Source organism: Pygocentrus nattereri, chromosome 1 (assembly GCF_015220715.1).
Source record: "Pygocentrus nattereri isolate fPygNat1 chromosome 1, fPygNat1.pri, whole genome shotgun sequence".
NCBI classification, from domain to species: domain Eukaryota; kingdom Metazoa; phylum Chordata; class Actinopteri; order Characiformes; family Serrasalmidae; genus Pygocentrus; species Pygocentrus nattereri.
Genome location: NC_051211.1, coordinates 20,807,116 through 20,834,542, shown reverse-complemented (window position 1 = coordinate 20,834,542; position 27,427 = coordinate 20,807,116). Strand labels below are relative to the sequence as shown.

Below are 27,427 nucleotides of genomic sequence, written 5' to 3'. Positions count from 1 at the left end.
CTTCAAGGCACGTGGAAGATAAGCATCGAGAATGTTCTCTGTACTGGCACCCAGGTGGGGGAACAAACTCCCACTGGCTGTACGAACAGCTATCTCTTGCTGTCTTCAAACGCAGACTGAAGACACACCTCTTTACACAGCACTTAAATGACCCCTGAATTAAGTATTAATTATAATGTATTGTACTGCACTTATGTAATGTATTGCAGTGTTCTCTGGGTTTTTCTCTGGGTATCAACAGTGATTTTGTTTCTAGCAGTATCTGAGCTCAGGAACAGCTTTCTCTCTAACCTATTGGTAACTAGCAAAGATACTTTCTCTAGATAGTCAAAGCACTTCTTGTAAAAGTCGCTCTTCGATAAGAGCGTCTGCTAAATGCTGTAAATGTAAATGTACAGATAAGCAGCTGAATATGTGGAGGTGAAGGAAAGTGTGAAGTAAGGACTGTGTTCCATATAAGACTACACAGTGGAGGGAAACATGACGGCAGATCGGCAGAATTAACTGCTAAGTACTTTTAGTTCTCATGTTCCTTGTTTACATGAGTAAACACACCCAGGTACATTAGCAGTTTAATATGCAGCAATTAGTACACAGTTAATGAGTGAATAAGCTGTGAACTAAGGACAAACTAAACTATCAGTTAACAGTGTACTTAATCACTTATTACTAAGTACTTAATCATTAACTAATACTTAACAAATAGTTTATTAATATTTAAATGAGTATTTCATTGCTTATCATCATAAAATCATTCATTAACTTGCAATCCTTAACAAAAAGTGTTACCAAAAATACATTACAAGTTAGATGTTTACAAATAGACTGCTTTTCAAAGAGGAAGAGTCATTTGCAGCCTTCAACATTTCAGATTAAAAGAGCCATGGGACAAAATGTTCCTACCAACAAAACTCCTTTAGTAACCACACATACCATCCATGTGCTAAAATGTTCAGAGGTATGTGATGTCAGAACTGTAATTATTGTTAAAGGGCAGATTTTTATAAACTGAACATGCCTTCAAAAGTCCTTGAGCAAACAGGCAATACTTGGAGACTCACTGGCACACACTGTGATGTCTTGTTGTAGTGATGAGGAGTTTATTTTCAATTAAAAAAAAAGAAAAAGGTTTTTATTAGAAACAACATTACACTAGATCAGATCATGCCCTACATCATTTGTGTGTCTGTAATAAACAACAGAATCAAAAATCAAGAGGTAAAATTGTCATGATCAAAAATACTTTAGGGAAAACAGGTTTGGAAATAATTACGACATTTATTGTCATGGAAGCTTGGGATTAAAAAAACTCACATGAACAAAAAAATAAAGCAGTATTTGGGATTTTTTAATTTTCCTTGGGGCTTTCTGAAATGCACATTCTCTGACTTCTTACAAATCAGACAGAAGTCAGACAAAATGTGAGATTCAGCATTCCAAAACAGACACTGAACTACACACAGGCACAGAAATACAGACACACAAACAGGACACATACACACCTTGACATCAAAAGTCAGCAATATGACATCATCAACACTGGCTTTGACATCTTCATGCTTTTTGTCTTTTCACTTTGATTGCATCTGCTTTTTTGTCAGTAATTACAAAGGTTGAGATCCACTAGAAACTTCAATAGTAACAAAAAAAGTTCAACAGAAGTCACAGAAACTTAAGCAGAATAATTAGGATGGAATGAAGAATATTAATCATAATGAAAACAATATGTGCACGTAAATTGGCATGTATACACATCTGAACACTGGGAATTCATCAAAGCTTTTTTTTCCTGTTTTATACTGATATAACTTCAGTAGAAAGAAATGTTTAAATGCTTAATTTGATTTTCAGATTATGGGCCTATATTGTGGCCATTTAGATTTCCACTGATTTCAGCCATATGGACTTTCAGTTCAGTCTAGTCTCAGTAACTCACACCAACACTGTCCATTTGGTGAGTATACAGCAGAGAAATATACAGAAACCCTTTAACAAAAGCCATTGCTTTTCAGAATATAATATACAAAAGTCAGCCTGCTTATTAATGGGAAAATGACACATCTTAACATGTTGTAAGATGTTAGGCTTGCCAGACTACATAATTAGTTATGTCAGAACTTGCTTTGTGTTTTTTTCCTTACTCTTAGTGATAGATTATCATTTTGTTCTAAACAGCTGTGTCGCTTACACTGACACATGACAATGAAAATTAAAAAAAAGAAAAAAAAATTCTCGACCAAACACAGAAGCACAGACATACAGAGTAAAGTTTCAGAATAGCCCTTGGAGTAAAGTGTCCACTGTATGCCCATCCCCTTTCCCATTCCCCACTGACCTAATACAGTGAACAGCTGCAGTTACAAATTGTGTGAGAGTTTGATCTTTGTTGATAATAATGCATGCTCATAATTATTTTGTCTACTCTTATACTCCCATGATAACAGACCAAAAAGGACCCTGACCGGAAAAGTCAAACGTAGCGGTCCCATGACTGGTCAGACATGCATGAAAAGGCGTGATGCCTACTGACTAATTACTACCAGATACTGTGCGCTGGACGGATCCAGTCAATAAATGTTTCCTTCCTCTAGATCTAGTCTTCTTCTAGACACTCTAAATATCCGCCACGAATGACCGATCTGTGTATGAATCAACGACTACCACCACCAACTGCTCTCAGAGGCACCTTTTCAAAGATATCATGAACTAGCCGGAGACAAATTGGGACAAATCTGTGTCACTGTTATCTAAAATACTGTCCAGCTCAGAAGCTGCACTGTGTCAAACCATGGTTCATCCCAACCCCACCCCCAAGTTGATTTAAAAAACATGCCACATCTTTAGATCTAAAGTCAAGTTACAAAATTGATCACACACAATTTCAGTGTCTTCCTCAAAGCTTCCAGCTTGTCTTATGTCTGGTGGAACTCCACTATATTTCTGAATTCCCTTATTTTCCTCAGCATAAAGTAGTAAATTGCTGAACATTTTTTGGTGTTATCATTCTCGTTGTGCACTTGTCACAGCACAATCCATGATACTTGTCAAATGATTCTTTATAGAATAAAAAATCCATTTATTTAGTCAGGAGATGCTTCAGTAAACTCCTAGACAACACAAGCTTTCACCTGTCACTTTCTCTCATTTCTATCATATCCAACAAGAGTCTTCACTAAAACTTGCAGTAATATGTTTAAATTGTAGGAAGATACTCATTAGAGAAAGCTTCTTTGATACTTACTTTTTTTTCACCAGCACTTTCTGAAAATATGCCTTCATGTAGCCTCCAAAATGTTAATATACAGTACACATACAGTCATATATAAGAAAGAACTGGGAACCTTCTTAGTTCATCTAGTTTCTTCTCAAAAACACCTTCATATCACAAGGGTTTATCCTATCCTTGTTTCTTAGCAACAAGCAGCAGGGGGCAAATAAGGGATTCTCACTTGCATTATCTCACATCTTTCCCTCTCTGAGGCCCTAGCAATACACCAAGTTTCCTTGCTATGAGCTTCACACCCTACATCTGTTCTCACTCTGAACCTCTGTTACTTTCCCTTTTCTCCACTTCATTGTTCATTCTCACTCTAAGCTTTCCTTAAAGTCTTTTCTCCCCTCTTTCATTTGAGCAAATGCATCTCAGCATCTCACATTCTATCAAGCCCTTTTCTGTCTTCTTTCTCTCTCGATCCTCCCTCACACAGTGACTTCGTTCTTACTCCCTGTCCTCAGCGCCTGGCCGCCTGCCCCGCCACCCCCTCCCCCGCCTCCTCCAGGAAGGAAGTGCAGCTGTTCAATGGTGTTCTGCCGCTTTGTGGCAAAGGCCATCCTGCGGGCGCTGTGGCCCATAGTTCCGGCGCCGCCCCCAGAACCGTGTCCCTCCCCCCAGCACACAGTGCCAGCCCCATGGCCAGCTGACATGGCAGCAGCAGTGCTACGCTCCTGTTCACGTCCAGAAGTCGGGTGCGAGTTCATCTTGATCATGTGGTGGCGGTCGAGCGAGGGCGTCACGCACACGTTCTGCTGCGACTGCGCTTTCTTTTGGTGGTCGAGATGAGACATGGTGGACATCATGCCCCCATAGTCACCCATCCCACCCATCATCATTCTCTCCTCTAGATGATCAGGCGACACCAGGAGGCGCTCGTAGGACTTTCGCAGTGCCTGGGAGTTGGAACTCTTGCTGGTGGTCATGGCTTTGTAGTACTGGTGCTGCTGGTTCTTGGAGAGGTGAGAGAGGGGGTTTCCTTCTCCCAGGGCCAGAAGCTGGTCTTGAGACAACACCCGGCGTGGAGGCTTGCTCATTGTCTCAAATGTGGGGCTGTATGGCGACTGGGGTAAGGGGTAAGGGTTTGGCGTAGAGGTAGAAGTAGGTACATGGATTCGAGTATGGGATGAGTGCAGAGGCAACGTTCCCCGTGCCCCTAGAGTATAGTCACCCCCCCAGTGCAGGTGATGTTGGGAGGAGTGAAAAGAAGGTGGTGCATTGTTGGTTCGTCTCTTTGAGGTATAATAACCTGTGTAATCGTCCAGATCTTTTTCTGTGTTTACATGGGAGAAAATGTAGATGCAGAATAAGAGTTAGTTTGAAAAACAATCAGTTTGTCCATCAACTATTTACCATTTATTTGCTATTATAACAAAATCTCATATCTCTGAAATGGTCATTTTATTCAAAAGTAAACAAAGGTGCTTAACTACACTGTACATTAACAAGATTTGTTACTTTTCTGTTGATCCACTGGGATCATAAAATATTTATGCAATGTAGACAGAAAACATGCATGATTTTCTTATTACATATTAAATTATATAGTGTTCCACAGCAGAAGTATATTCCAATTTATAAACCACACACACAAACACTCACCTAGTCTCTTGAGGGAAGAATAGCGGTTAATTTCAGGTTTCATAACAGCCTCGTATGAAGGAGGGAGCTGGGCCAGGTTGTGGAACGAGTGAGAAAATGTTGGATGAGGGCCTGCGTTGTTGGCCTTGCTGGAGAGCAGAGTTCCTGTGGAGGCCAGCTGAGCGTTGTTCATCCGTGGTACACGCTCTGATAGAACAGAGTAGATGCTATGCATGAGCATTTTGCACAACAGTGTTTAACGCTCTCCTTCAGATGTGTTGATGTACTTGACAATGTTGCATGGCTGATAGTTTGAAAAGATCAGTGGCAAAGTTTAGAGGTTTAGTCTCAATAGTCTCACAATGGTGAATATGGTTAAATATATCAGAAGTTTTGAACTTTAGATGTAATGGATGATTGCACTGTATAGGAGAATAAACGTATGAGTTTTGAAAAAGTGAACGCTGCAGACTAGGGGTGTTACAATATGCTTATAAATCTTTTTTTTTTTTTTCAAAACTGCAGTTGAGACCATACGCTCTCTGGATTAAATACAGGTAATTAATGGCAAGTTCTAAAATACATGATAATGGAAATGGCTTCTATACTTATATCTAACACAGTCTATAATATGCCTAAAAGTAATAACCACTGATGCAAAAAATACTCCACTGCACAGCTCTCACAACTGGAAAAAACTGGTTTGGTTAGCCTTGAACAATGTTAAAATTACCATCTTATTTGTCAGCTTCTTTTCAAGTTTTCCTTTCGTTATGCTGCATTTATTTGCAGTCAAGTGCAATTATCATGTGTAAAAAGTGGTAGACCAAATGGTCACAGTGTGCTCTCACTGTATAAGTGTCAAATAACCATGCTAACGCCTCAAATAAGCTAGCTCTTTTGTGAAGACATCTCCCAAATTTCTGTTACCGAATCGGGGAGAATACACAACTTGCAGCAGCTACCTCTCCACAACAAGATTCAAGCAGCACCAAGTGTGGATTCTGCACATGCAAAATAAATTCACAGTGATGATTATAGCTTCTGATCTGCACCAGTGCTCGGTTGTAGAGAAACCTGGATTATGCAGTTTCCTGGGAGTGATTGAGCCAATCATTACACTTTGTATATAAACACAAGATCCCACTGTAAATGAAGTTGTAATGGTTAATAACACATGTGCAACATGTAAAATACATCTGGCACTTTTGTATACTACTGTCTACACTATTGTATACTACTGACTTTGGTCAGTTATCCCATCAAGCACTGCTGACACTTTGGGGAGGATAATGACAAAAAATAAATAAAGAAAGAAATTAAGCATTAGTAAGCATTTCTTCTCTAAGTCTTTACAGAAAATGTTTAGCATCATGATGAAAATACAGAATAACCTATCGTTACACTCCTAATGCAGACTGACAGAGAAGTTTAACCATACAATACAATATATATATATATATATAAAGTATAATAATATAAAAACAAATTAAAGGCACATAGCAAAGTCTAACTGTACTTTTTAATATAACATTTTTACTGATGTACAAAGCAAAGCCTGACCATCAAAAAATGTTAGGATGAAAAGACAGCACCCATCTGTTTCTGTGATGTGGCATATTTTTTTCCCACATGGCCATGCTTTTGTGTTCTATAAATATGCCACACAGGTTCACAAGCGTGCCCACACACAAACTGAAACCTGGCCAAATCTACAAACAGGCTCTTGGTGCCCACATTAAGAGGTGAATGCGATGCTCACATCTGAAGTGAGATTACAACAAGGTAGTGGCAGTATGTGAGTGAGCGTGGGGTAAGGGAGAAAGGGGAAGGTAAACACACTCATACAGAGTTAGAGGGCCAGCACAGCTGAAGCATGAGCAGTGACACGCACTGAAAATACACGCACAGACCAGGCATGGGCCACACGCACAGAGAGTACTTTCAGGAAGCTTGCTCACATACACGAACATCCAACTCACCTGTAAATGGACTTTTAAAAGTCTAGCTCTATCGGCAGCCCACACGCACATATACACATATACATGTACTTGCTGTTTCAAGGCAGTTGCTCACACGTTGCCTGCGCTCTTTGGCTTACCAATAGTAGCCGTGTGCTTGGGGCTGGACCCAGGCTGGGTTAAATTGTGTTTCCCAACTGCAAGAGAGCAGAGCAAACACTGACGGACTCCCGCCAAAAAAAAGTGTGTGCGTAAAAGGCCAACCTGATGTCCGACTTTATTTTCTAGCCATTGGTTGTACGTGCTATAATGTCTTATACATCTATCCAGAACATGTATTAAACTGAGTCATGCCTGACTGTATGATCTTCATGGTTCAGCCTTCATAAGCACAGCCTTCATGTAAGCATATGCATTAGGGCTAGGCAATAGGACAATATTTATTATTAAAGTGACAAATTGCACATTTCTGAGCACATCATGGATACTGTTATTACTAGAACCCACCGTGCTTAATCACAAACAGCATACTTTGTCCTGTTTAACAATTTAGTGCAGATCAGTGTAAAATGTAAATGTTATTTTACATGTGATAGTATATTTTTGCCATATTGCCCATGCCACTATACATTCTGTCATTCTATGCTTCCAAACAGGAATTTTTTTTATGCTTCTAAAACAACTAATAGAATACACCTTCTGAAAAATAACACTTACATTTCATAATTGATTAATTCATTGTGAGTCTGCTGATTTTTATAGTCTCTTAATCAAAACATTACAGTTTGGTTTGGATAGCCAAGATCAAATTCCATTCAAGTTCCATCATGAGTGGAATAACTTCAAAATAACTTCAGTAGGTGAGCATAAACCTCATTGAGGACTGAAGTTATTTCCATTAGTTATTTCAGTTTAGTACTGTAAATTCTGTACTACAGTTGTATAGATTTACAACAGTTCAGAACTCACATGAATCAGCTAAACCATTTAAGCTGACCCACTATCTGTGGTTGTCTCCATATCTCAGCTCTACAGCAGCTAAACGAGTGGCTGAGGACGCGCTCAGCTTTTCTACTTGAATGCTGTTCAGCAATCAAATCTATAGCCAAAAAACATTAACATGTATTGGGCTATTTCTCATTGTTTTTAAACATTCTTAGCTATTTTTACATCTTTACTCAGTTACCTTGCTTTAGTCTCTAAGAAAAGGAGTAACACTATGACATTTTAAGGGGAAGTGTTTCTTTGTTCAGTCTTTAGCTAAGATTATCTCAGTATGACTTGATTGATTATAGCCTAATACAGTGTCCATCACTAAGTAATTCCCATTTGTCTCCAGGTTTTATGATAAAATGTGATAAATAAGCCTCTGACTCTGAACACTGTAAGGAATCCACAATAGTTTTCTGGGATTCTGTCGGAGTATAAAAAAGACAAAGCTTCCTAACGCAACACGAAGTGACGAATACCAACGTGACACACGAGTACCTGAGTATTAAAATTATTCAAGCCAGCTCTGTTCTAATCACAAACTACTTTTCACTTTTCACCTCAACACCTGCAGGATTGTTACAAGAATCTGAATACCTTTTCTAACAGCGCTGTTTAAAATACATAATTACACCCACAGTTCTGCAACAAGACATTCAGTAAAAAAGTATAAACTAGTTCCATTTTCATTCAAAACTGTTTGCAATTATTTCTGCAGCCTTAATTAAATTGGAGTGGAAATTGGCCTAAAAGGATCTGTGGCACCTGGCAATAAATGCCAGTCATTGACACAAAACAAACACAAAGGTTTCTAGACTTGTACAGATTAAATAAAGTCATCATAGCAATTAAGGGACAGAACTAAGGTAACATACAGGGCCAAATTAGACTATACATGCAATTTCTTTAGGGAGTACACTGCATATTCTGTAACCAGCTGCCAAGATGCTGAGTGCAAAAGGTCAATGGTGAAAGAGAAATCAATTACAGCAATATTTTGCTTGTTTCGACAATAATTTGTGGCAGTAAATGTTGGCTGGGGTAAGCAAAAAATGTACACAGTAATTTTGCTGTTTATATGCATCAAAACTGTGTAATCATAATATTTTTCACACAGGTTTACCTTTCAATTGTATTATAGCTTGTGCCACAATTTTTCACAACACAGAATCACTGCTTCAGCTGCTGTAGGGCTGGTGTCAGTCAACACATATTTTGTGTGCACAAGACTTACTCCGGTTGTCTTTGCTCTGGAGGATAGGTGTATAGAGGTTTTTGGACTGCCGTCCCAGAGTAGCCTCACTGGTGGTGGCAGTGGTCAAGATGGTGCTGTTGTTCCTCTCACTCTGTTGGATTGGGCTGGACTGATGACGCAGGATATCAACCAATGCTCTGCGGAGAATTAAATGACAGACAGAAAGAAAGAAGGCAAAAGAATTAGAAAATAGCAGAAAAAATAAATCATTTTATTTATCTACCCCAGACTCAAACAACTAAAAAAATCTAGACTGCCCCAACCCTGCTTAAAAAGGACCTTTGATTACCTAAAGATTTTGCTTTCTAATGGGAATTTCATGGTTTCCAATAGCCAAAACACATTACACGTCCCAAAACCATCAGGAACCAACAGAAACACTTAATGGTTTCTATGGGTTCTTTCAGCAGGGAATATAACCAACTAAATGCAACGTTACATATGTAGACACAACACACAGAATGCTAGAAAAACACTGTAGTGGCACCTGTCTTTAACACTGCCTTGAATACCAATCAGTTTAAAAGGTTTCACTCACCTAGGCATATTAATGTCTCGGTTCCTGGGTCTGCGGGATATCTTGTGGCAAGCCACCTTGACTCCAATGGCTACAGCCAGTGTGAAAGAGATGACACCACCAATGACGTAAGCTGTATTGTTACTCTGCTGCTGCAGTGGGTCGAAGTCCGGGTCAGAACGGCTCGGGGGCTGGGTGGCAGGCACCTGTGTGTTTGCCCAGACGGGTGAATTGTAATTGGTGCATGAGTCCTGGTCCAGCCGGTTGCGCTGATGCTCACAGCAGAAGCGGTAGTGGCACGTGCCACAGCAGTAGATGTAGGTGCCCTTAGTACAGTTAAAGGTGTTGTCAAACTGGCCCATCACGTCGTAGTAGCCCCGGCACACATCAACGTCCACCCGTTTGCGGGGCGGTGGCGCCACCTGTGCGGCCCCCAGCGGGGGCTTCAGGGCATCGGCTGTCACATTGCGAGGGAGCATGATTTGGGGAAGGGGCAATGGGGGTATCTCAGCCGCCTCAGGCTCCGCTGCCATAGCCGCTGCTTGCTTTTCCAGTCCCTTCAAGGAAGGGGGCTGGGTCTCCTTTCCCCGGCTTTTCAACAGAAGCAACAGTGGCCCACCATTGGCTGAGTGCCGCTGTGAGGTAATAGCCACTGTGGAAACCACATGGTCCAATAGGAGGACAAAAAACAAGATGGCAGCAGATGTCATTTTGATGCTGGGGCCTTCTTTTGTATCAAAGAAAGACGTACACTTTTGTACAAAAGAGTTCTCAGATCTACAAAAGACTGGTTTACTGAGGAAAAGTCTATCAAAAGTTATGCGTCACTGTGACAGTATATGAGATATAGGCAAGAAGTTTTTTTATGTTTAAATGGGCATACACTGGTATGCAAGTTATTCAATATGCAAAATGCACATCTAAATTTGCAACTTCTGGTTGGTGATGTCTGTGTGTAAACATATTACTATGGAAAATATCAATATAAGAAATGCACACAGAGTTAATACATTTATACATTTCAAACTGAACTTTCAGTTTTTGCTTGGTTGAAATTATTGTGGTAATGGGCATGTTCAGAGAGAAGGAATGTTTTACAGATATTCTGGCTCAAACTGAAATAAATGCAGATTATTTTAATCGATGGAATGTTCTGTAAAATTACTGAGCATGGTCTAGATGAAAAATTGACTCCTCTGTTGAGGACAATCTCATACCCTAAAGAAAAAACGTTAACAGTGTAGACGCACCACTTAAGCACATCAAGGTAACAGGTTCATTTACTTTTTATATGTGGTTTGTTTTATGCAAGCTTCTCTAACTGAGCTATCACACTAACAAATTGCTCCACATATATATTAGTCCACCTAAAAGGGAACATGTAAACATTTCTCTTTAAGTGTAAACTTTATATGTTGAAGTCTACTTTTCCATTATGTTTTGACAAATGTTCTTGCTCCTAGTTGGCACTTTAGTTGCACAACACCTCTATGAAACCTCTATGAAAACAAAGTGATATCAACTCCAGTAAAAACCTGTTACGGTTGTTTTTAGCTCTTCCTTGAACTGTAAACGATTTGTGGCAGCTCTGAGAATTGACGTGTTGTAAACAAATCTGAGAGGGTTTATGTATTCGGCAGTGTCAATGAAAATAATAAAGCGAAAAACAAGAACTTTCAAGCCTCTAGATAAATGGGCATTGATTCCACAATCCAACTGATCACAACAACATGTAAATTTTGTGGTCTATACGCATACAAAAATACAACCTCTGTGTTCAGGAAGTCATTGAGGCTACAGGAAAACGCAAGAGCATACAGTAAGAAAATAACCTCAAAGAAGTGATTGCAAATTAAACTCTGAATTTTCAAAATGAAGGAAGAGCTGATCTTTTTTCTAAAGGCGATACAAGAAGACAACGGCTCATCACAAAGGCTTCAGCAGAGTCTTGTCAGTCAGGGTACTCATAAAAGGTACCAAAGCAGCATATGTCAATTTTTGACTTGACAAGAAGTCAGAGAAGGTGGGTGTGTTTTTACACGTATTATGGGGTGCCACAGAAAATGACTGTGTAAGGAACAGTGGGTGAAGTTGGGTATAAGCAAAGCTCAAGAACTGTCTGTTGAACGGTCTAGGTATGTTGAACTCTTTTGCGCGAATGTCTCTGCTCTGGGTTTAACTCAGCCCAACAGAATAAAACAAATGGGGGTTTGGGCCCAGTTCTGGCAGGACAGCGCGACTGTGCCCACTGAACAGACATGAACGAGGTGGGATTCATTCGTCAATACGGAACTCGTGGAGGGCAACAAACACAGTATTGACCCTCTCAGCCAAATCAATTAATCTGTTCTGTGTACGGAGGCGTACTTTCACTTCTTCCAAACAGTGGAAAGTAGTGGAAAATTGAACATATTACTTATGTAAACAGATTAAAGCCACAGATCGCGTGCTGGTGAATATGGCAGAATGCACCTGTGCCACTACTGGTCTCTAAAGTATCCCTGAATATACCTGTGCACCTGTGCTTCTAAAGCAATTTCAGATTTTTCATAGTTGCAAAACCCAATCTCAACGTGTGACAGGGATCCTTACATTAGCATGGCTATGGGTATTATGGCTTCTGCAATGACAGGGATATTAACATTAGCATGGCTATGGGGCCTATGGCTTCAATGTTTTGTTTTGTTTTTATCCCTTCAGAGGCAAAAAGTCTCTTAAGGGCTTTGTTCTAAATGTGCACAGTGCGCAGAAATCAGGGAAGAAAAAGAGAGGGAGAAAGTTCTCGTGAAAAAGCAGAAGCGCAGAACGGCTCAGAGGTCATAGGATGAATTAGACACAGGCGAGGACTCATTGAGGGGGACAGTGGACTAATTGAGAAAATTAGCAGCAGGTCACTTTGGGGAGTTTAATGAGGCTTGTACCGGGCATCCATCAAGCCCAACCATCCATTGATCAGTCAGTCCAGGGCAACTCCTCCCAGTGAGAGAGTGTGCTAGCACGCAGGCTAATGCACTGCTAACATCCACTCTTAAATAAAGCACTTCAAACCAGTAATGCACTATGCTCCCTAATTCTTGGAGCAGCAACTGTTTTTAACAAAAAAATCTTTTGACCACTTTCTAATACTTTCTTCTTGACTATGAGTTTCACTGTTAGGTCACTGGTAGGATAAACTTTTTTTTTCCAAAAAAAAGGTTAATTTGGAACGTAATGGAAATGGTTAAAATATGTTTTGACAATTAGAATTAAATGATGAAAAAATGTCTCAAAATTACAGTTGAAATTATTTTTCTTTTTTGCTTCTGCTTGGCACAGTTAATGTTTGGCACTGGTTTTGGTTGCGCTTTAAGAAGAAAGAAGAAGAACAAGAAGACAAATACTTCAATCCGTGCAAATCAACATCCTTTGCAAAAAGCCCCTGGCTCATAAAAAGAAGAACAAAACCATACGCTGTTTAATCCTCATTAAAAAAGAAAGACTTTTTTTCCTGGCTGGGGCTCCAGTCATCCTCATCCACACTGATGGCTCTTTCAGCTAGCTCTTCTTGGCTTCTGCGGTCCTTTGTTAATCTTGGATTCTCACTGAAAGAAAAGGGAGAGTACATAATGACTGAATATCCTAATTCTTGGACTTGATATGAGCAATATACATGTTTGTGAAATGTACAGTTTGTAAATTGCTTTTATAGTTTTTCACCCTGCATTATATTAGAGGCCAATATGGAGGATTGACTACGAAAAAAGCTTTACTTTTGGAAGAAACAGATTAAACTGAATCAGGTTTTGCTAATGAAGTTTCTTCTAACCCAGTCAACAATACTGTGCTATATGCAGTCTCTTTTAAACTCATTGCTGTGGGAGTGACCTCCCATTATTAATCCACAGGGTTTAATATGATGTCAGCCCACCCGTTGCAGCTATAACAGCTTCAACTCTTCTGGGAAGGCTTTCCACAAGGTTTAGGAGTGTTCATAGGAATTTTTGACCATTCTTTCAGAAGCACATCTGTGAGGTCAGACACTGATGTTGGACGAGAAGGCCTGGCTCACAGTCTCCACTCTAACTCATCCCAAAGGTGTTATATCGGGTTGAGGTCAGGACTCTGTGCAGGCCAGTCAAGCTCTTTCACACCAAACTTTATGGACCTTTCATCCATGTCTTTATGGACCATGCTTTGTGCACTGGTGTGCAGTCATGTTGGAACAGGAATGGGCCATCCACAAACTGTTCCCACAAAGTTGGGAGCATGACATTGTTGAAAATCTCTTGATCTGCTGAAGCACTAAGAGTTCCTTTCACTGGAACAAAGGGGCCAAGCCGAACTCCTGAAAAACAACCCCACACCATAATCCTCCCTCCACCAAACTTTACATTTGCCATAACCAGACTCGTCTATCAGACTGCCAGGTGGAGAAGCGTGATTCGTCACTCTAGAGAACATCTCCACTGCTCTAGAGTCCAGTGGCAGTGCTTTACACCACTGCATTCGACGCTTTGCATTGATCTTGGTGATGTAAGGCTTGGATGCAGCTGCTTGGCCATGGAAACCCATTCCATAAAGCTCTCTACGCTGTTCTTGAGCTAATCTGAAGGCCACAAAGTTTGGAGGTCTGTAGAGACTGACTCTGGGAAACTCTGTGCACTATGCGCCTCAGCATCCGCTGACCCACCTCTCTTATTTTACGTGGCGAACCACTTCGTGGCTGAGCTGCTTTCGTTCCCAATCACTTCCGCTTTGTTATAATAGCACTGACAGACGACTGTGGAATATGTAGTAGCGAGGACAATTCACGACTGGACTTGTTGCACAGGTGGCGTCCTACCATGGTACCACGCTGGAATTCAAGGAGCTTCTGAGAGCGACTCATTCTTTCACTAATGTCTGTAGAAGCAGTCTGCAGGCCTAGGTACTTGGGTTTATACACCTGTGGTCATGGAAGTGATTGGAACACCTGAATTCAATGATTTCGATGGGTGAGTGAAAACCTTTGGAAATATAGTGTACGAAATACTTCATTTGATTGATGGCTGTCAATGTTAAAAATAAATAAACAACTGACCCTAAGATAAATTCCATTATTTAATGCTAGGTGGCCAATAAAAAGTTAATTCCAGGTTTAGTTAACACTGGCACTTACATTTATAAAGCATTTGAAAAAACCATGTACCATGGTGTGAAAGTATAGGTCAATATTTGTATATATATATATTTATATATATATATATATATATATATCAATATTTGTTCAGCTGGCTGCAAAACTGACATATAAATGTATATAAATCATATAAACTCTATGATTTGAAATAAGCAATGCAATCTAGGATCCGAATTCAATACTTTTACAGTGTCCAATGAATTTCTTCAATATTACCAAGCATTGATAAATTAAGTGGTATTCAATGCCAAATGGTGATACCCAAGTAATTCGTATTATTAACATTAGTAACCCATCAAGCATGCAAACCTAGACTGGAGACTGGCTGTCTAAATTACAGGTCATAAGCATACAGATACAGGAAAACACTATAAAAACTTGATATTTGGAGCTGGGACTCTGTTTACATGTCAGTGTTTTGTGTTTACATGTCAATAAAATATCACAAAAGAGACCTAAGTATGGGTTAACTTCACTAGGAATGCAGGTAACACACATTTTGACATTATGCACAATACGAATTACTTCAAAGACATGCAACACCAAATTGCACTATAAAGCATCTGACCGTGCATGTGTTAAATGTAAAAGCAGAATAAACCACCAGGCCACAGTCAGCCCTTTCAACATTCAAGATCACATGAACAGAAATGCACTATTCCTAGATGCACAAATACTGTGTCCCATCTGAATATGTGTTCCAGGTACTTCTGTTTTTTGGGCTTTTGTTCTCAAATCTAAAAATCTATCATTTTTATTTAATGTTAGCACTTCCTTAAAACTGCAAAATCCTATTTTAAAAGGAAAGCTGTAAGAATAAGAGATTATTGTTGTAGAATAAGTGTTGTAGAAAATTTTGTGCCAATATTTAACCATATGTTCTAGCACTGAAATAAAAACTACATAACATCTTTTTTTTAAAAAGTATTGACCTTAATTAGAAGAAAAGTGTCATTTGACTGTGAAAAAAAACTGAAGCAGCATGTGTAAGGTTTTCATTTTTTGCAAATTTTGTGTAAAGTACATGATTTATTTTTCAGCACAATTGTTCAGATTCCCCATCATAATATATCATAATTAGTGTTATCATTAAAAGAGAAAAAAAAACACATGAACCCACACAAGCAGGATTTGCCTAGGACTGCTGCCAGAGATATCAGAACAGGAAGTAGACTATATATCTAAAGTAAGGCTCAGCGTAAGTAAGGCTCGGTGATTTTTAAGTAAATATAAGCTACAGATAATAAATAGGCCAAATACAGTAAAGGCAGCAGACACAACAGGGGGTCCCTCAGCCTCTAAATCCAGAAATGTCTTTGGGTTGACTACCTCAGCGGACAATCCCAAATTATAGCTGGCTTTACATATGGCATTACAGCCCCAAACTAAACAACTTTTGGGCATTTGTACTTCACTAGGCCATTCATTTACAGATATTTGGATTCGTCCTACGATGTTTAATTTATTACTACAGTGTCTAATTGATTACAATTACCATAACCTTATGGTCACGTGATTACGCTGAGGAAAAGGCTTTGGCTGCACGATATTGCACATTACATGTAGTCAAGATGATTCACAAATAACATAACTGAGTAAAATTGCCATCAGCACTAGGACTTGACAGATATTTGAATGGGTAAGTAAACTACACTTTCTTTGACCCGTATGTGACTGTGATCTTTTTTGTATTCACACAAGACTAATTTCTACTGACCTGTGACAACATTGCACAGCTCTAAACATCTGAGACTGCTAAGGATTACACTATGACAACCTTTTGGATTAATTATTTTGCAACTTTTTGTGAATTTGAAAGGACCTTAATAATACATTTTTAAAGATTTTATTTCATTTTATATTTTATACATGTATTTTATGTATTATTTAATTCAAGTTTTTTACTTTTTAAATGGTACTGAAAAATGATCATGATTCCCACACCTGACTGCTATAGTTGTCAAAAACAGCAGATAGGCAGATAAAGACAGAGTCACAGCAGCCAAAAAATCTTACATTTTAAAATCAGGGTAAATTAAATGATCTCACACTTTCTGAAAAGGTACCATCTTCAGGTGAATCATTATTTTTTAAAAAGCCTAATTGAATATATTATGTATAGAATACGTATGTCTCATACTGCTGTGATCTCAGTGTGGTTGTCTTTACTAATAATTCCAATTTATGTTGGTATCCAAAATTTAACAACATGGATTTTAAGTGTGATTTACAGTGAATTTTGTCTTGCAACTGATGTGTAAAATAAAAAAAATCTAAATTCATTCTGTAACACTCCAACATACCAATATTACAAGTTGCAATACTTCATCTTTTCTTTCCCAAGAACAGTGTTTCAACAATTCCCTGATCATGAATTGGTTTAGATACACTGCTGAGGGAGAACCAAGCTATTGAAATGTTGAAGAAGCTTCTTTGTTGCTGTCTTTTACTGCCTCATGCAGGAAGCCAGTAATATACTTATAAAGCTTTCAATAACATCCTGAAGATAATAACACCCTTTCTCTCTGAGGTTACCATTAATTTCCACAAATTTGCTCAAACATCTTTTTAAATCAGTTCTCTTTCGGTTTTGTGAACTCAGCATCACTGTAGATGGGATAGCTATTTTTATCAACTTAAGCACTTCAAAATGTAAATGTTCACTCTGTGTTCACCTGCTCAGCTAGTTTGGTATTAATTTTGGGCATCACGTTGCATTTCTGAGCTATAATAATAATAATAATTATAATAAAACTAATATTATAATTTAAGTTGTAAAGGTCAGCCATTGTAACAGCTACAGTAGTGCTACAAAAAAACTTTAGATTTTGGAAAAAAAAAAGCATCAAAGTATAAGGAACAGTGATGACATACTAGATCAGTAGTCACCAACCCCCCTCCTGCATAGACATCCCTTTTGATTCAGGCAACAAAAAAAACGGCTAAACTACTCAGCAAACCGTCAGTCCACATTGATGAGGTCCACTACAACTGCCCAGCCAGACAGCTGAATCTCAAAACAATGTCTTAAGAAATACATTTGAGCTGCCAAAACTTATTACAAGAGTACAGAAAGCATAGCAGTTGTTCGTCTACACAGCTCAGCGCATAAAAAAACTATTTGTTGTCATATAGAAGAGAGGGATGTAAGAAAGATGGCAGTATTTGTGTGCTGTCATGCAGAATAAAAGAAAAGGGAGTAGAGAGTAGTCATTAGATAAATGACTAGTATCAGTATGGAATGCAGTTACATTATGTCATATGATCATATTTCACAGCTTTAGCTTGAAAATTCAAGGAATTTTAAAATCAATGGCGTTTTCATTGGAGGATGATGGAATTAAAGAAAGGATTGCCAGATTAGATAAATGAGTAGTATCACTATGAAATGAAGTCATGTGATCTGAATGAACAGGTGAATTCTTCAGGGAGATTTAGTGATTGCAGCTAAAATACTCAAACTCAAAAAGAGTTCAGCAGGATGGCAGGATTAATGATAAGCAGGTTTAATTAGATGAGCGCTATCAGTATAAAACCGTTCTTGCTTGAAAACCACTGGAATAAATGGTGGCCAAAAATACAAAGTGAAGTCTACAGCATGGAAAAAGTTATTGATGAAAATAAACTACAAGAACACGAAACACAACAAGTTTGGTGGTTTTATCTTAGAAGTTCATGAAATGCAGGAGTTTGGAAAAACGCCCTATGTATGTCTATGAGAAAAACAAAACCAGGCAAGCTTGGCTTTGCCTGACCAATGTCACATGTACATCAGTTGTCACACAAGTTGTACAGTGTGGGATGAGAAAAACTTATTATGTACAATATTTTTTTCCATAGCCACAAACACTAAAGCACAAACTAAATCTCACTAGCGTAACTTTAGAATTGGCTACCAAATGAACTCTGAAAACTCACGAGCAGTGAAACAGACGATAAATTCAGAAACTGTTTTCTCTCTGACTTCTCTGCTGGCAACAGTATTGTTCTTAACGATGGGCCGATCTACATTAGTTCAGTTCCAATCCGATTCCAACACACAACAGCCTACACTGATACAGATTCTGATACAAGAGCACTTTTCACTTTAATATTGTCATTATTGCTGTTGACACTCTGTTTGCATTTGCTTGTTTAAGGTTAATCTTCCAATCACTAAGCATATCTGTAATGGAGGCTACAACTGAACTGCTGCTGTGTGACTAGCTGCCCTTTTTTAACTGACACACTGCACTCTGTAATGCATATGTCCACCCAGTGTACAGTTAAACATAAGAGAAACATAAAAGACAGAGCTGCACATTATGGATACATATCATACTGTAATTGTAATATACTTTGTATATTACACCTAACATAACTGTGAATTCCAACTGTGACACAGTTTATAAATGGCCAGTTGTATTGTGACCAAAACTGAATGCTATAAAACAGAAAAACAACCAAAAAAATGATCTGTAATTGGTAGAGCATCTGTAATTGGTAAGGACAGCGAGCACCGCTAATAATACAGTGAGACATATGAGAGACATTGGGCTCACATCTAGGCCCAAATATCAGTTGTGAAACACATGGCTTTAGCTACGCCGCTAACAGCGATGACCTCGGCTGCAGCCTAGGCTTTGGAACGCAGCTTATGTGTTGCATGAAAAGAAAAAAAAAAATCTAGCAGATTTCAACTGTATGCAAATGCAGATTAGGTAACCATTAGTAAACATAACTTTCTCTGAAAGTAGAGAGGACAAACAACAACTCTCTTCTTCTTTGAATAACAGCTTTACATAATAATTAAACTGATTTTATGCAGAACCATTGACTGAAGATCTGAAGGGAAATATTCATTCGGATGTAGCATACATGGTTTGAACGGGAAGGCAAATATTAAATCATACGGAGCTCTAAGGTTACTTGCTGACGTAGCTGGCTTTCTAGAGAGATTGTGCGAGCTTATTTTCTCACTCATGTGGAAAACTGATGCATTCTGAAGACTACAAAAGCATAACAAGCACAAGGTTGTATTACAGTCTCATTGTAAGACTCAAGACACCAAACGGCATACCAGATTATTTACTGCCCCACACATCTTCAGTGTGGTTCCTCAATTTCCATAATGATAAAGAAACGAACACCAGTGCTGAGCAAAGAGATCTGGCCCTGTGTAAGACAGCAAGAAAAAAGTGCAACAGCATGCAAAAGCAATAGGCTATACTGCTGGGTGGCCGTCAGCACACCTTGGGAGGGAGGCACTTTTACATTTGCATTTAAAAATGAAAATTAAAAGTTGAGCAAAATGTATTTTAAAATGATGTAGATTTTATCCCATTTTAATAATATCCTAATTCAAAAACGTATATAGATATATATGTTTGTGTATTTATATTTAGATTTTTGTGAATAAACAATGGCTCACAGCGTAACTGATGCATCAAACATTTTCTCTGTGATCATTTCCAGGACCCAAACCTTAACTTTGGCTAAGACCATGAGGTGCTTCACATCTAAAATGACTATCACTGGGGTCTGATTAATGCTTTATTTGAATACTGTACTAAGAAAACTAATGGTATGATGAGTTTGAATGCACCACCAGCCAGTTCTGTTTCAGACTTTTTATAACATTTATATTTATAAATATAAATATATATTATAACATTAACGTTTATTTACGTGCTTCCTTTGTTTAACATACTCTTTTTTCATACCATCCAATAATTCAACATGCTCCCACGCATGAAATTTCTGAGGCATCACTACTCTTTCAGCGTCAATGGCCACTTGGAAAGTGGCTCAGTTCACATACTAACAACCACTGCCTTGCTGATAAAAACTGATTTCATGCAACAATTTTTGTGGCTAAAAAAAAGAAATAGAACCAAATACTAAGATAACAAAGACTTTAATTATTTGGGGCAGCCCTAGAAACATTTTATCACTAAACTGATTAAACAAATGTATAACAACCCCTTACTGATACAAACTGTACTCTGCATGAGCTCATGTGCTCACTTGAATCACAGTTCACCCACCAATAAAGGAAGCTTAGTGCCTGTTTTATACAGTTATAGAAACATGTAAGCAAAAAGAAAACTACATGCTATAAAGCTCATGCACACATCCGAAAACACAGGGGCAAATTATGTATACTAAGCTCCCATACTGGTTGTTCTCTGGGAGGCGAGCACATTTCAATAGTTGGGATAAGAGAGGAACATGTCAGGGGCTCAGTAAGAGAAATATGAAACACATTCTTCTGGGCCCACAGGTCAGTCCAGCAATGATGGACGAATGCAAGTGAGATATCTTTTCAAAAAACAAAACTGGGGTTAATCAAGGTGGCTATTACACACAATCTTGCCATTCCTTTTAAATAATGAGGTTGGGATAGTGTAGTGGTTAACACCTCTGCCTTCTATGCTGTAGGCTGGGGTTCAATCCCCCACCAGTACAAGCACCCTACACTATACCAATAAGAGACCTTGGGCAAGACTCCTAACACCACCTAGGCCTACTTGTGTAAAATGATCAAACTGTAAGTCCCTCTGGATAAGTGCGTCAGCCAAATGCCGTAAATGTAAATAATCAACTTTCAGGGGATCAGGAACCTTTTGGGTGATACTGATGAAATTACAAACGTATAATTGCATTGTTCAAGTTTGCGTTAGTTGTGTTGACAGAAAGCAGGTTTTCAGAAAATAAGATGTATTTGAATCAAGAAAATCTAATTCTCAAACACACATCAACTGGGAGATAATTCCAATGGTGGGAAAAAATAAATTCAAAGCACACATGAAGTTTCAGCAGGAGATAACGATGTTTTTTATCTGTTCGCATCTGTGTTTCATTAAGGTTCACAACTAGCCAAGAACTCTGAGTACACAGGCAACTAAAGCTGCTTGCCATTTAGTTTAGGCCCCAAAAGCAGCCAGCAGTTGGTAAAGGAAGTGATTCTCTTTGCTGTAAATGTAGCATCGCTCCTCACATTCTACACCTGTGCTTTCACGCAGCGCTGCACTGCCTCTGATAAACTGGACTTTGTTTTGTATAACAATATATTTATACATAGTGCTTTTAATGTGCATGTCCAGCGCTATGCATCCTGGTCGGAATGTTCTAAATGTTGCAAAAGAAAGAGTAAGAAAAATAATAATAAAGTGGTTATGGTGGTGACGAGCCCACAAATGCAGCTGGTATGGTATCACTATGGTGTTATAGCAATCCTGCTCTGCACTACAGTGTTTGGTCGCTTGATTCAGCTTCACGATGCAGTGAGGTAATCATAATGTCTACACAGTTACCTTTATCTAGCCTGATGTTTTGCAAATCCTTTATATCAACTTCTCAGTATGGTAGTTACATTTGCACGACATGTTGCTGTGACATACCAAACAATGCAAAGCTCATTCCTCTTTGCTCAAGACACTGACAATCAAACAAAATAACAGCAGCGTCAGCGGTCGCTCCTGAAACTCCTGACACAGAATGCATAAGCTCTAATATCAGCTTTGAATATTTTAGTACAAATAAAGGATATATAACAGAGCGGTACTTTAAAAAACAAAATGTATATAAATTATACATAGTATTATAATTGGTTGCTACATTAAGTTGCTGCAAGAAAAACATAAGACAGAGCTGCACATTATGGATAAATATCATACTATAATTGTGATATACTTTGTATATTACACCTAACATAACTGTGACACAGTTTAAATATGGCCAGTTGTATTGTGACCAAAACTGAATGCTATAAAACAGAAAAACAACCACAAAAATGATCTGTAATTGGTAGAGCATCTGTAATTGGTAAGGACAGCGAGCATCGCTAATACTATCAGGCCTACTTATTTAGCTTGCTGGTGAAGAAAGTTCAACTCTGTCTGATTTTTGAAGTGCAGCTGATTGTTCTTTTCCTACAGTAGCTTTCTTTCATCTTAGCCAGGCAAATCTTCAAGGATCTATTAAATTCAAACACTTCTTGAAAAGATAGCAACAGTACTGGTATAGAGAGAACTTGTGAATGAAATGCTTGCATGAATGAAGTTAAAATCATTTTTCCAGTTACAGGTTATGTCTAGTCCAAGACCAAAAATAGACATTCAGCATAGAAGTTATTTATTAATCTTAATGTACACTGAGTTCTTGTTTTGTTGATGCAGTTGTCCAAACTAAACAAATCATATTCTAAAGCTGTGACTATATTTAAATCAATGTACACATCAGGCAGAATATATCACCTTACAAGCATGTGCTAATGAATCAATGAAATCAATAAACAATTCTGTAGACATTGGTTTAAGGTTTAACCATTGTGTATTTTACCTGGTTTAAGGGCCACGTTGCTTTATTAAAAACTGTCAAAGGAACTTGAAATATCCTCACATTCATTCATGATCAACAATGTGCAAATTGCGCACTGAATATGCATACGGCATATTTTAAGCACATGGTAGTGTGACCTCGGCTGTCTCACATATTGAGTCATATGCTAAAGCCATCTTAATGATGAGTAACAGTTTTCTGCCACTGCATACGCTTCAGACTTACACAACAAGCCATGTTGGCTTGACTGATGCAACACACCAACTCGCTAAGAGGAACATCCAGCAAAGGGTCAAAAGAGTGCACGGACTCAAAGATAGAAATCATGTAGGCTTAAAAAGCTCTCCGCCTTTAAAATGAAGTGTTGTTGGTGATATGATGCAGCAACAATGCATTCAGGAAGGAGAGTGTAGAGATGAAGAGAAGGGTGGGGGTGTGACAAAGGCACAGATGTGTGGGGAGTAGGGGGTTGGCAGGCCGGCTAGGGACCCATGTTGAGAGACGGAGGGAGGAGGGGGGTTTGTGGCTGACAACCCTCGCAGGAGAAGGAGGGGGGAGAGAAAAGGGCAAAAACACACTCAGCTACACACTTTAAAAATGGCCCCTGACAGCCCCAGAGCATGTTACTCTCTTTTCTCTCTTCCTGACCATCTGACTGAACTCCACAGACCGAACTGCCCGCTCCTGTGCTGTGGCTGGCTGTGGCAGTCGCCGTCGGCAACGCCTGGGCTGCCTAATGACGTAAAGCGGAGAGACAGGGCCCTGCGAGCCCCAGCCTGTGAAAAAGCGAGCGCCTACATCTGTGCACATACGGAACAGAGCATTCCCTACATGCTCCTGCATCTGCAGATGCCCAGCTGACGCACACACACTTTGACTTGCACACACTTTATGTGCTTTAAAGGCACGTAGGTTTCAGCAACAGCCACACTGTGATCTCTCAACATAGACTCAGCATCTCATCTCTCTCTTTTTCTCTGTTATTCTCGGTCAGTGTGTGGGTAGGAGCTGCTCTCTCAGAATAGCTCTGCAGCAGAACGAGAGAGAGAGAGAGAGAGAGAGAGAGAGAGAGAGAGAGAGAGAGAAATAGAGAGAGGGGGATGAGATGGAAAGATAGACAAAGTATCCTTTTCCATTTGCATCTGTTTTCTTATGCCAAGCGCATGAGACAGTGACAACATACATCTACTCGCTTATTTCTTCTCCCTGCAATCCCAGAGCCCTGATTCAGTAGAGCAGGCAGGAGAGTGATCCATCTCCCTCTGACTCAGTAGAGCAGGCAGGAGAGTGATCCATCTCCCTCTGATTCAGTAGAGCAGTCAGGAGTGTGATCCATCTCCCTCTGATTCAGTAGAGCAGTCAGGAGAGTGATCCATCTCCCTCTGATTCAGTAGAGCAGTCAGGAGAGTGATCCATCTCCCTCTGATTCAGTAGAGCAGTCAGGAGAGTGATCCATCTCCCTCTGATTCAGTAGAGCAGTCAGGAGAGTGATCCATCTCTCTCTGATTCAGTAGAGCAGTCAGGGGAGTGATCCATCTCCCTCTGATTCAGTAGAGCAGGCAGGAGAGTGATCCATCTCTCTCTGATTCAGTAGAGCAGGCAGGAGAGTGATCCATCTCCCTCTGATTCAGTAGAGCATTCAGGAGAGTGATCCATCTCCCTCTGATTCAGTAGAGCAGTCAGGAGAGTGATCCATCTCTCTCTGATTCAGTAGAGCAGGCAGGAGAGTGATCCATCTCCCTCTGATTCAGTAGAGCAGTCAGGAGAGTGATCCATCTCTTTCTGATTCAGTAGAGCAGGCAGGAGAGTGATCCATCTCCCTCTGATTCAGTAGAGCATTCAGGAGAGTGATCCATCTCCCTCTGATTCAGTAGAGCAGTCAGGAGAGTGATCCATCTCTTTCTGATTCAGTAGAGCAGGCAGGAGAGTGATCCATCTCCCTCTGATTCAGTAGAGCAGGCAGGAGAGTGACCCATCTCTCTCTGATTCAGGAGAGCAGGCAGGAGAGTGATCCATCTCTCTCTGATTCAGTAGAGCAGGCAGGAGAGTGATCCATCTCCCTCTGATTCAGTAGAGCAGTCAGGAGAGTGATCCATCTCCCTCTGATTCAGTAGAGCAGTCAGGGGAGTGATCCATCTCCCTCTGATTCAGTAGAGCAGGCAGGAGAGTGATCCATCTCTCTCTGATTCAGTAGAGCAGGCAGGAGAGTGATCCATCTCCCTCTGATTCAGTAGAGCAGTCAGGGGAGTGATCCATCTCCCTCTGATTCAGTAGAGCAGGCAGGAGAGTGATCCATCTCTCTCTGATTCAGTAGAGCAGGCAGGAGAGTGATCCATCTCTTTCTGATTCAGTAGAGCAGGCAGGAGAGTGATCCATCTCCCTCTGATTCAGTAGAGCAGTCAGGAGAGTGATCCATCTCTCTCTGATTCAGTAGAGCAGGCAGGAGAGTGATCCATCTCCCTCTGATTCAGTAGAGAAGGCAGGAGAGTGGTGTCGTTCTCCTCTCAGCGCAGGTGCTGATGGCAGTTGTCAGGCCCAACCTGCTGCCCATCACACACACTGGCGCAGCTAGATGAAGAATGAAATGGGGTGAAAAAGGGTGAAAGGAGAAGGGTGAATTGCAGTAGGCCTGGGAAGGCACAAAATGGAACCCCAGCAGCACTGAGCTGCCCAACAAGTTCCTTGTGGGAAGAAATAACGGCAACTTGAGTGTGAGAGTGAGTGATATCAACTGTAGCTCACTCTCATGTGCAGCACCCGGGGAGAGGACTGGTTTAAAAGACTGTGGCCGTTCTGGGCGCAGTAATGAGCTCTATATGACCTGGCACAACACACAGCACCGCCTGTACGTTGCACTATCATGGCAGCGAGAAAATTAGCATTCATGAGGCGGCGCGAGTGAACGCTGCGCACCACCGCCAAGCCCGTGAAGATGCACGTAGGCTGCGCACGGAGCCTCGCGCTAATCGCAGAGCACCCTTAGCATGCCTCGGTGTCTTAACGGCTGGAACGGCGAATACGTTTCAAACGGCGCATAACAATGAATGAAAAATCACCAATTCATGCCATTTGCTTTCCACGGCGCGCGCCAAGCACTGAACGTGGCTCCGCCAGCGTTGCGGTATGACAAAATGAAGGCGCGCGCACGCGGGGCTCACCTGCGTGTCGCGGGCTGTATTCCGGGGAGCAGCTGGGCTTGGATACGCAGCACACGCTGGTCACCATGTTGCTCGGCGTCGCGACGATGGAAAAGCTCCTCAGGCGGCGAGCCTCAGCGCTCATCACTGTCCGCCGCTGGTCTGCGGAGCGAAGGGAGATTATAAATGACTAACAATAACCCAGAAACGCGACGCGGCTACAGCGCGGGGCGCCTTCGCACCTCTGTCGCTCAGCTGGAAAATAAAGCCGTTGTCACCGAGTCACTGGATGAGAGAGAGAGAGAGAGAGAGAGAGAGAGAGAGAGAGAGAGAGAGAGAGAACAGCGAGCCTGAAGTTGGCTTCTTTCACCCATTTCCCGTTCCACCTTAAATGGTGCGGCAGCTGCATTCAAGCGCGCTACGCGCCACAACGAAACTGCGGCAACATTTAAGGTGGAACGGGAAATCAGAGCAACGAAGAAAAGAAGCAGAGCTCAGACGCACTCTCACAGAACCGCTCCACGCCGACAGCCCGCCTGTCCCCCCGCGAGTTTTCCTTCGTCCCTCTCCTTCGCCTCCACACAAAACGCGGTCTTCCTTCACGTCGTCGTCTAAAGCAGTTCGCTAACGCTAACCGAGCCAACGGCTTAACGCTCAAAACACACCTGCTGGTTAGCGAGCTAGCTCCGCGGCTCCTCGCCAGGTCCGCTTCAGCACCGAGCGACGTTATTCACTCTGTGCTTGGACCGAAGACACACGGACATCTTCCCCCGGAGATTCGGGAAAAATAAAGCGGAGAGCAGCTGGGCTCAGCCCGGTCCAGTCCTCCGGAACAGCGGAACCAAAGCGGAGGCGAAGTCCGTTGCTCCGGAATTCAGGTCTCTGTATCTGCTCTGTCCCTCTGTGTGTCACTTCAGCTCGCTGCGCGCCCCCCTGCTCGCCGAAGGAGAGACAGACGGACCCCCCCTCCCCGCTCCGGTGGAACTCGGCTGCTCTCACAGAGGTCCGCTTCGGCCGCTTCACCTTAATTGGTTGGATGAAATACGCGCTCGTGCGCCTTTTCATTTGTTGAAAGCGGGAAATTATCGACCAATCCCCGCGAGGGATTTGGCTGCGCGCGCGCGCGCGCACCACAACCTCAGAGGCGCCAAACGAAGCTAACGGTTTTCCGTGTCCGTTCGCGTCCAGCGCTGACACGGGACACAACGCCGGCGTGAGGACGAGGCCTTTCCTGC

At 40.8% G+C, this 27,427-nt stretch overlaps 1 protein-coding gene across 3 annotated transcripts; it reads right to left on the bottom strand.

Moving 5' to 3' along the window:
• Positions 1–1,078: 1,078 nt before the first annotated feature.
• On the bottom strand, positions 1,079–27,427 carry shisa7b (shisa family member 7). 3 transcript variants are annotated; one of them, XM_017718552.2, is made up of 7 exons: positions 26,858–27,427; positions 26,214–26,354; positions 9,597–13,156; positions 9,038–9,195; positions 6,954–7,010; positions 4,874–5,059; positions 1,079–4,544 (listed from the first exon to the last, which is right to left on the bottom strand). In XM_017718552.2, exons 3-7 carry the CDS (start codon positions 10,283–10,285, stop codon positions 3,700–3,702), a joined length of 1,935 nt encoding a protein of 644 aa, XP_017574041.1. In that variant the 5' UTR covers positions 10,286–13,156; positions 26,214–26,354; positions 26,858–27,427; the 3' UTR covers positions 1,079–3,699. The 3 variants fall into 3 exon arrangements, with proteins under 3 accessions (XP_017574041.1, XP_037394623.1, XP_017574043.1); XM_037538726.1 differs by lacking the exon at positions 26,858–27,427 and adding an exon at positions 26,697–26,810; XM_017718554.2 differs by lacking the exon at positions 6,954–7,010.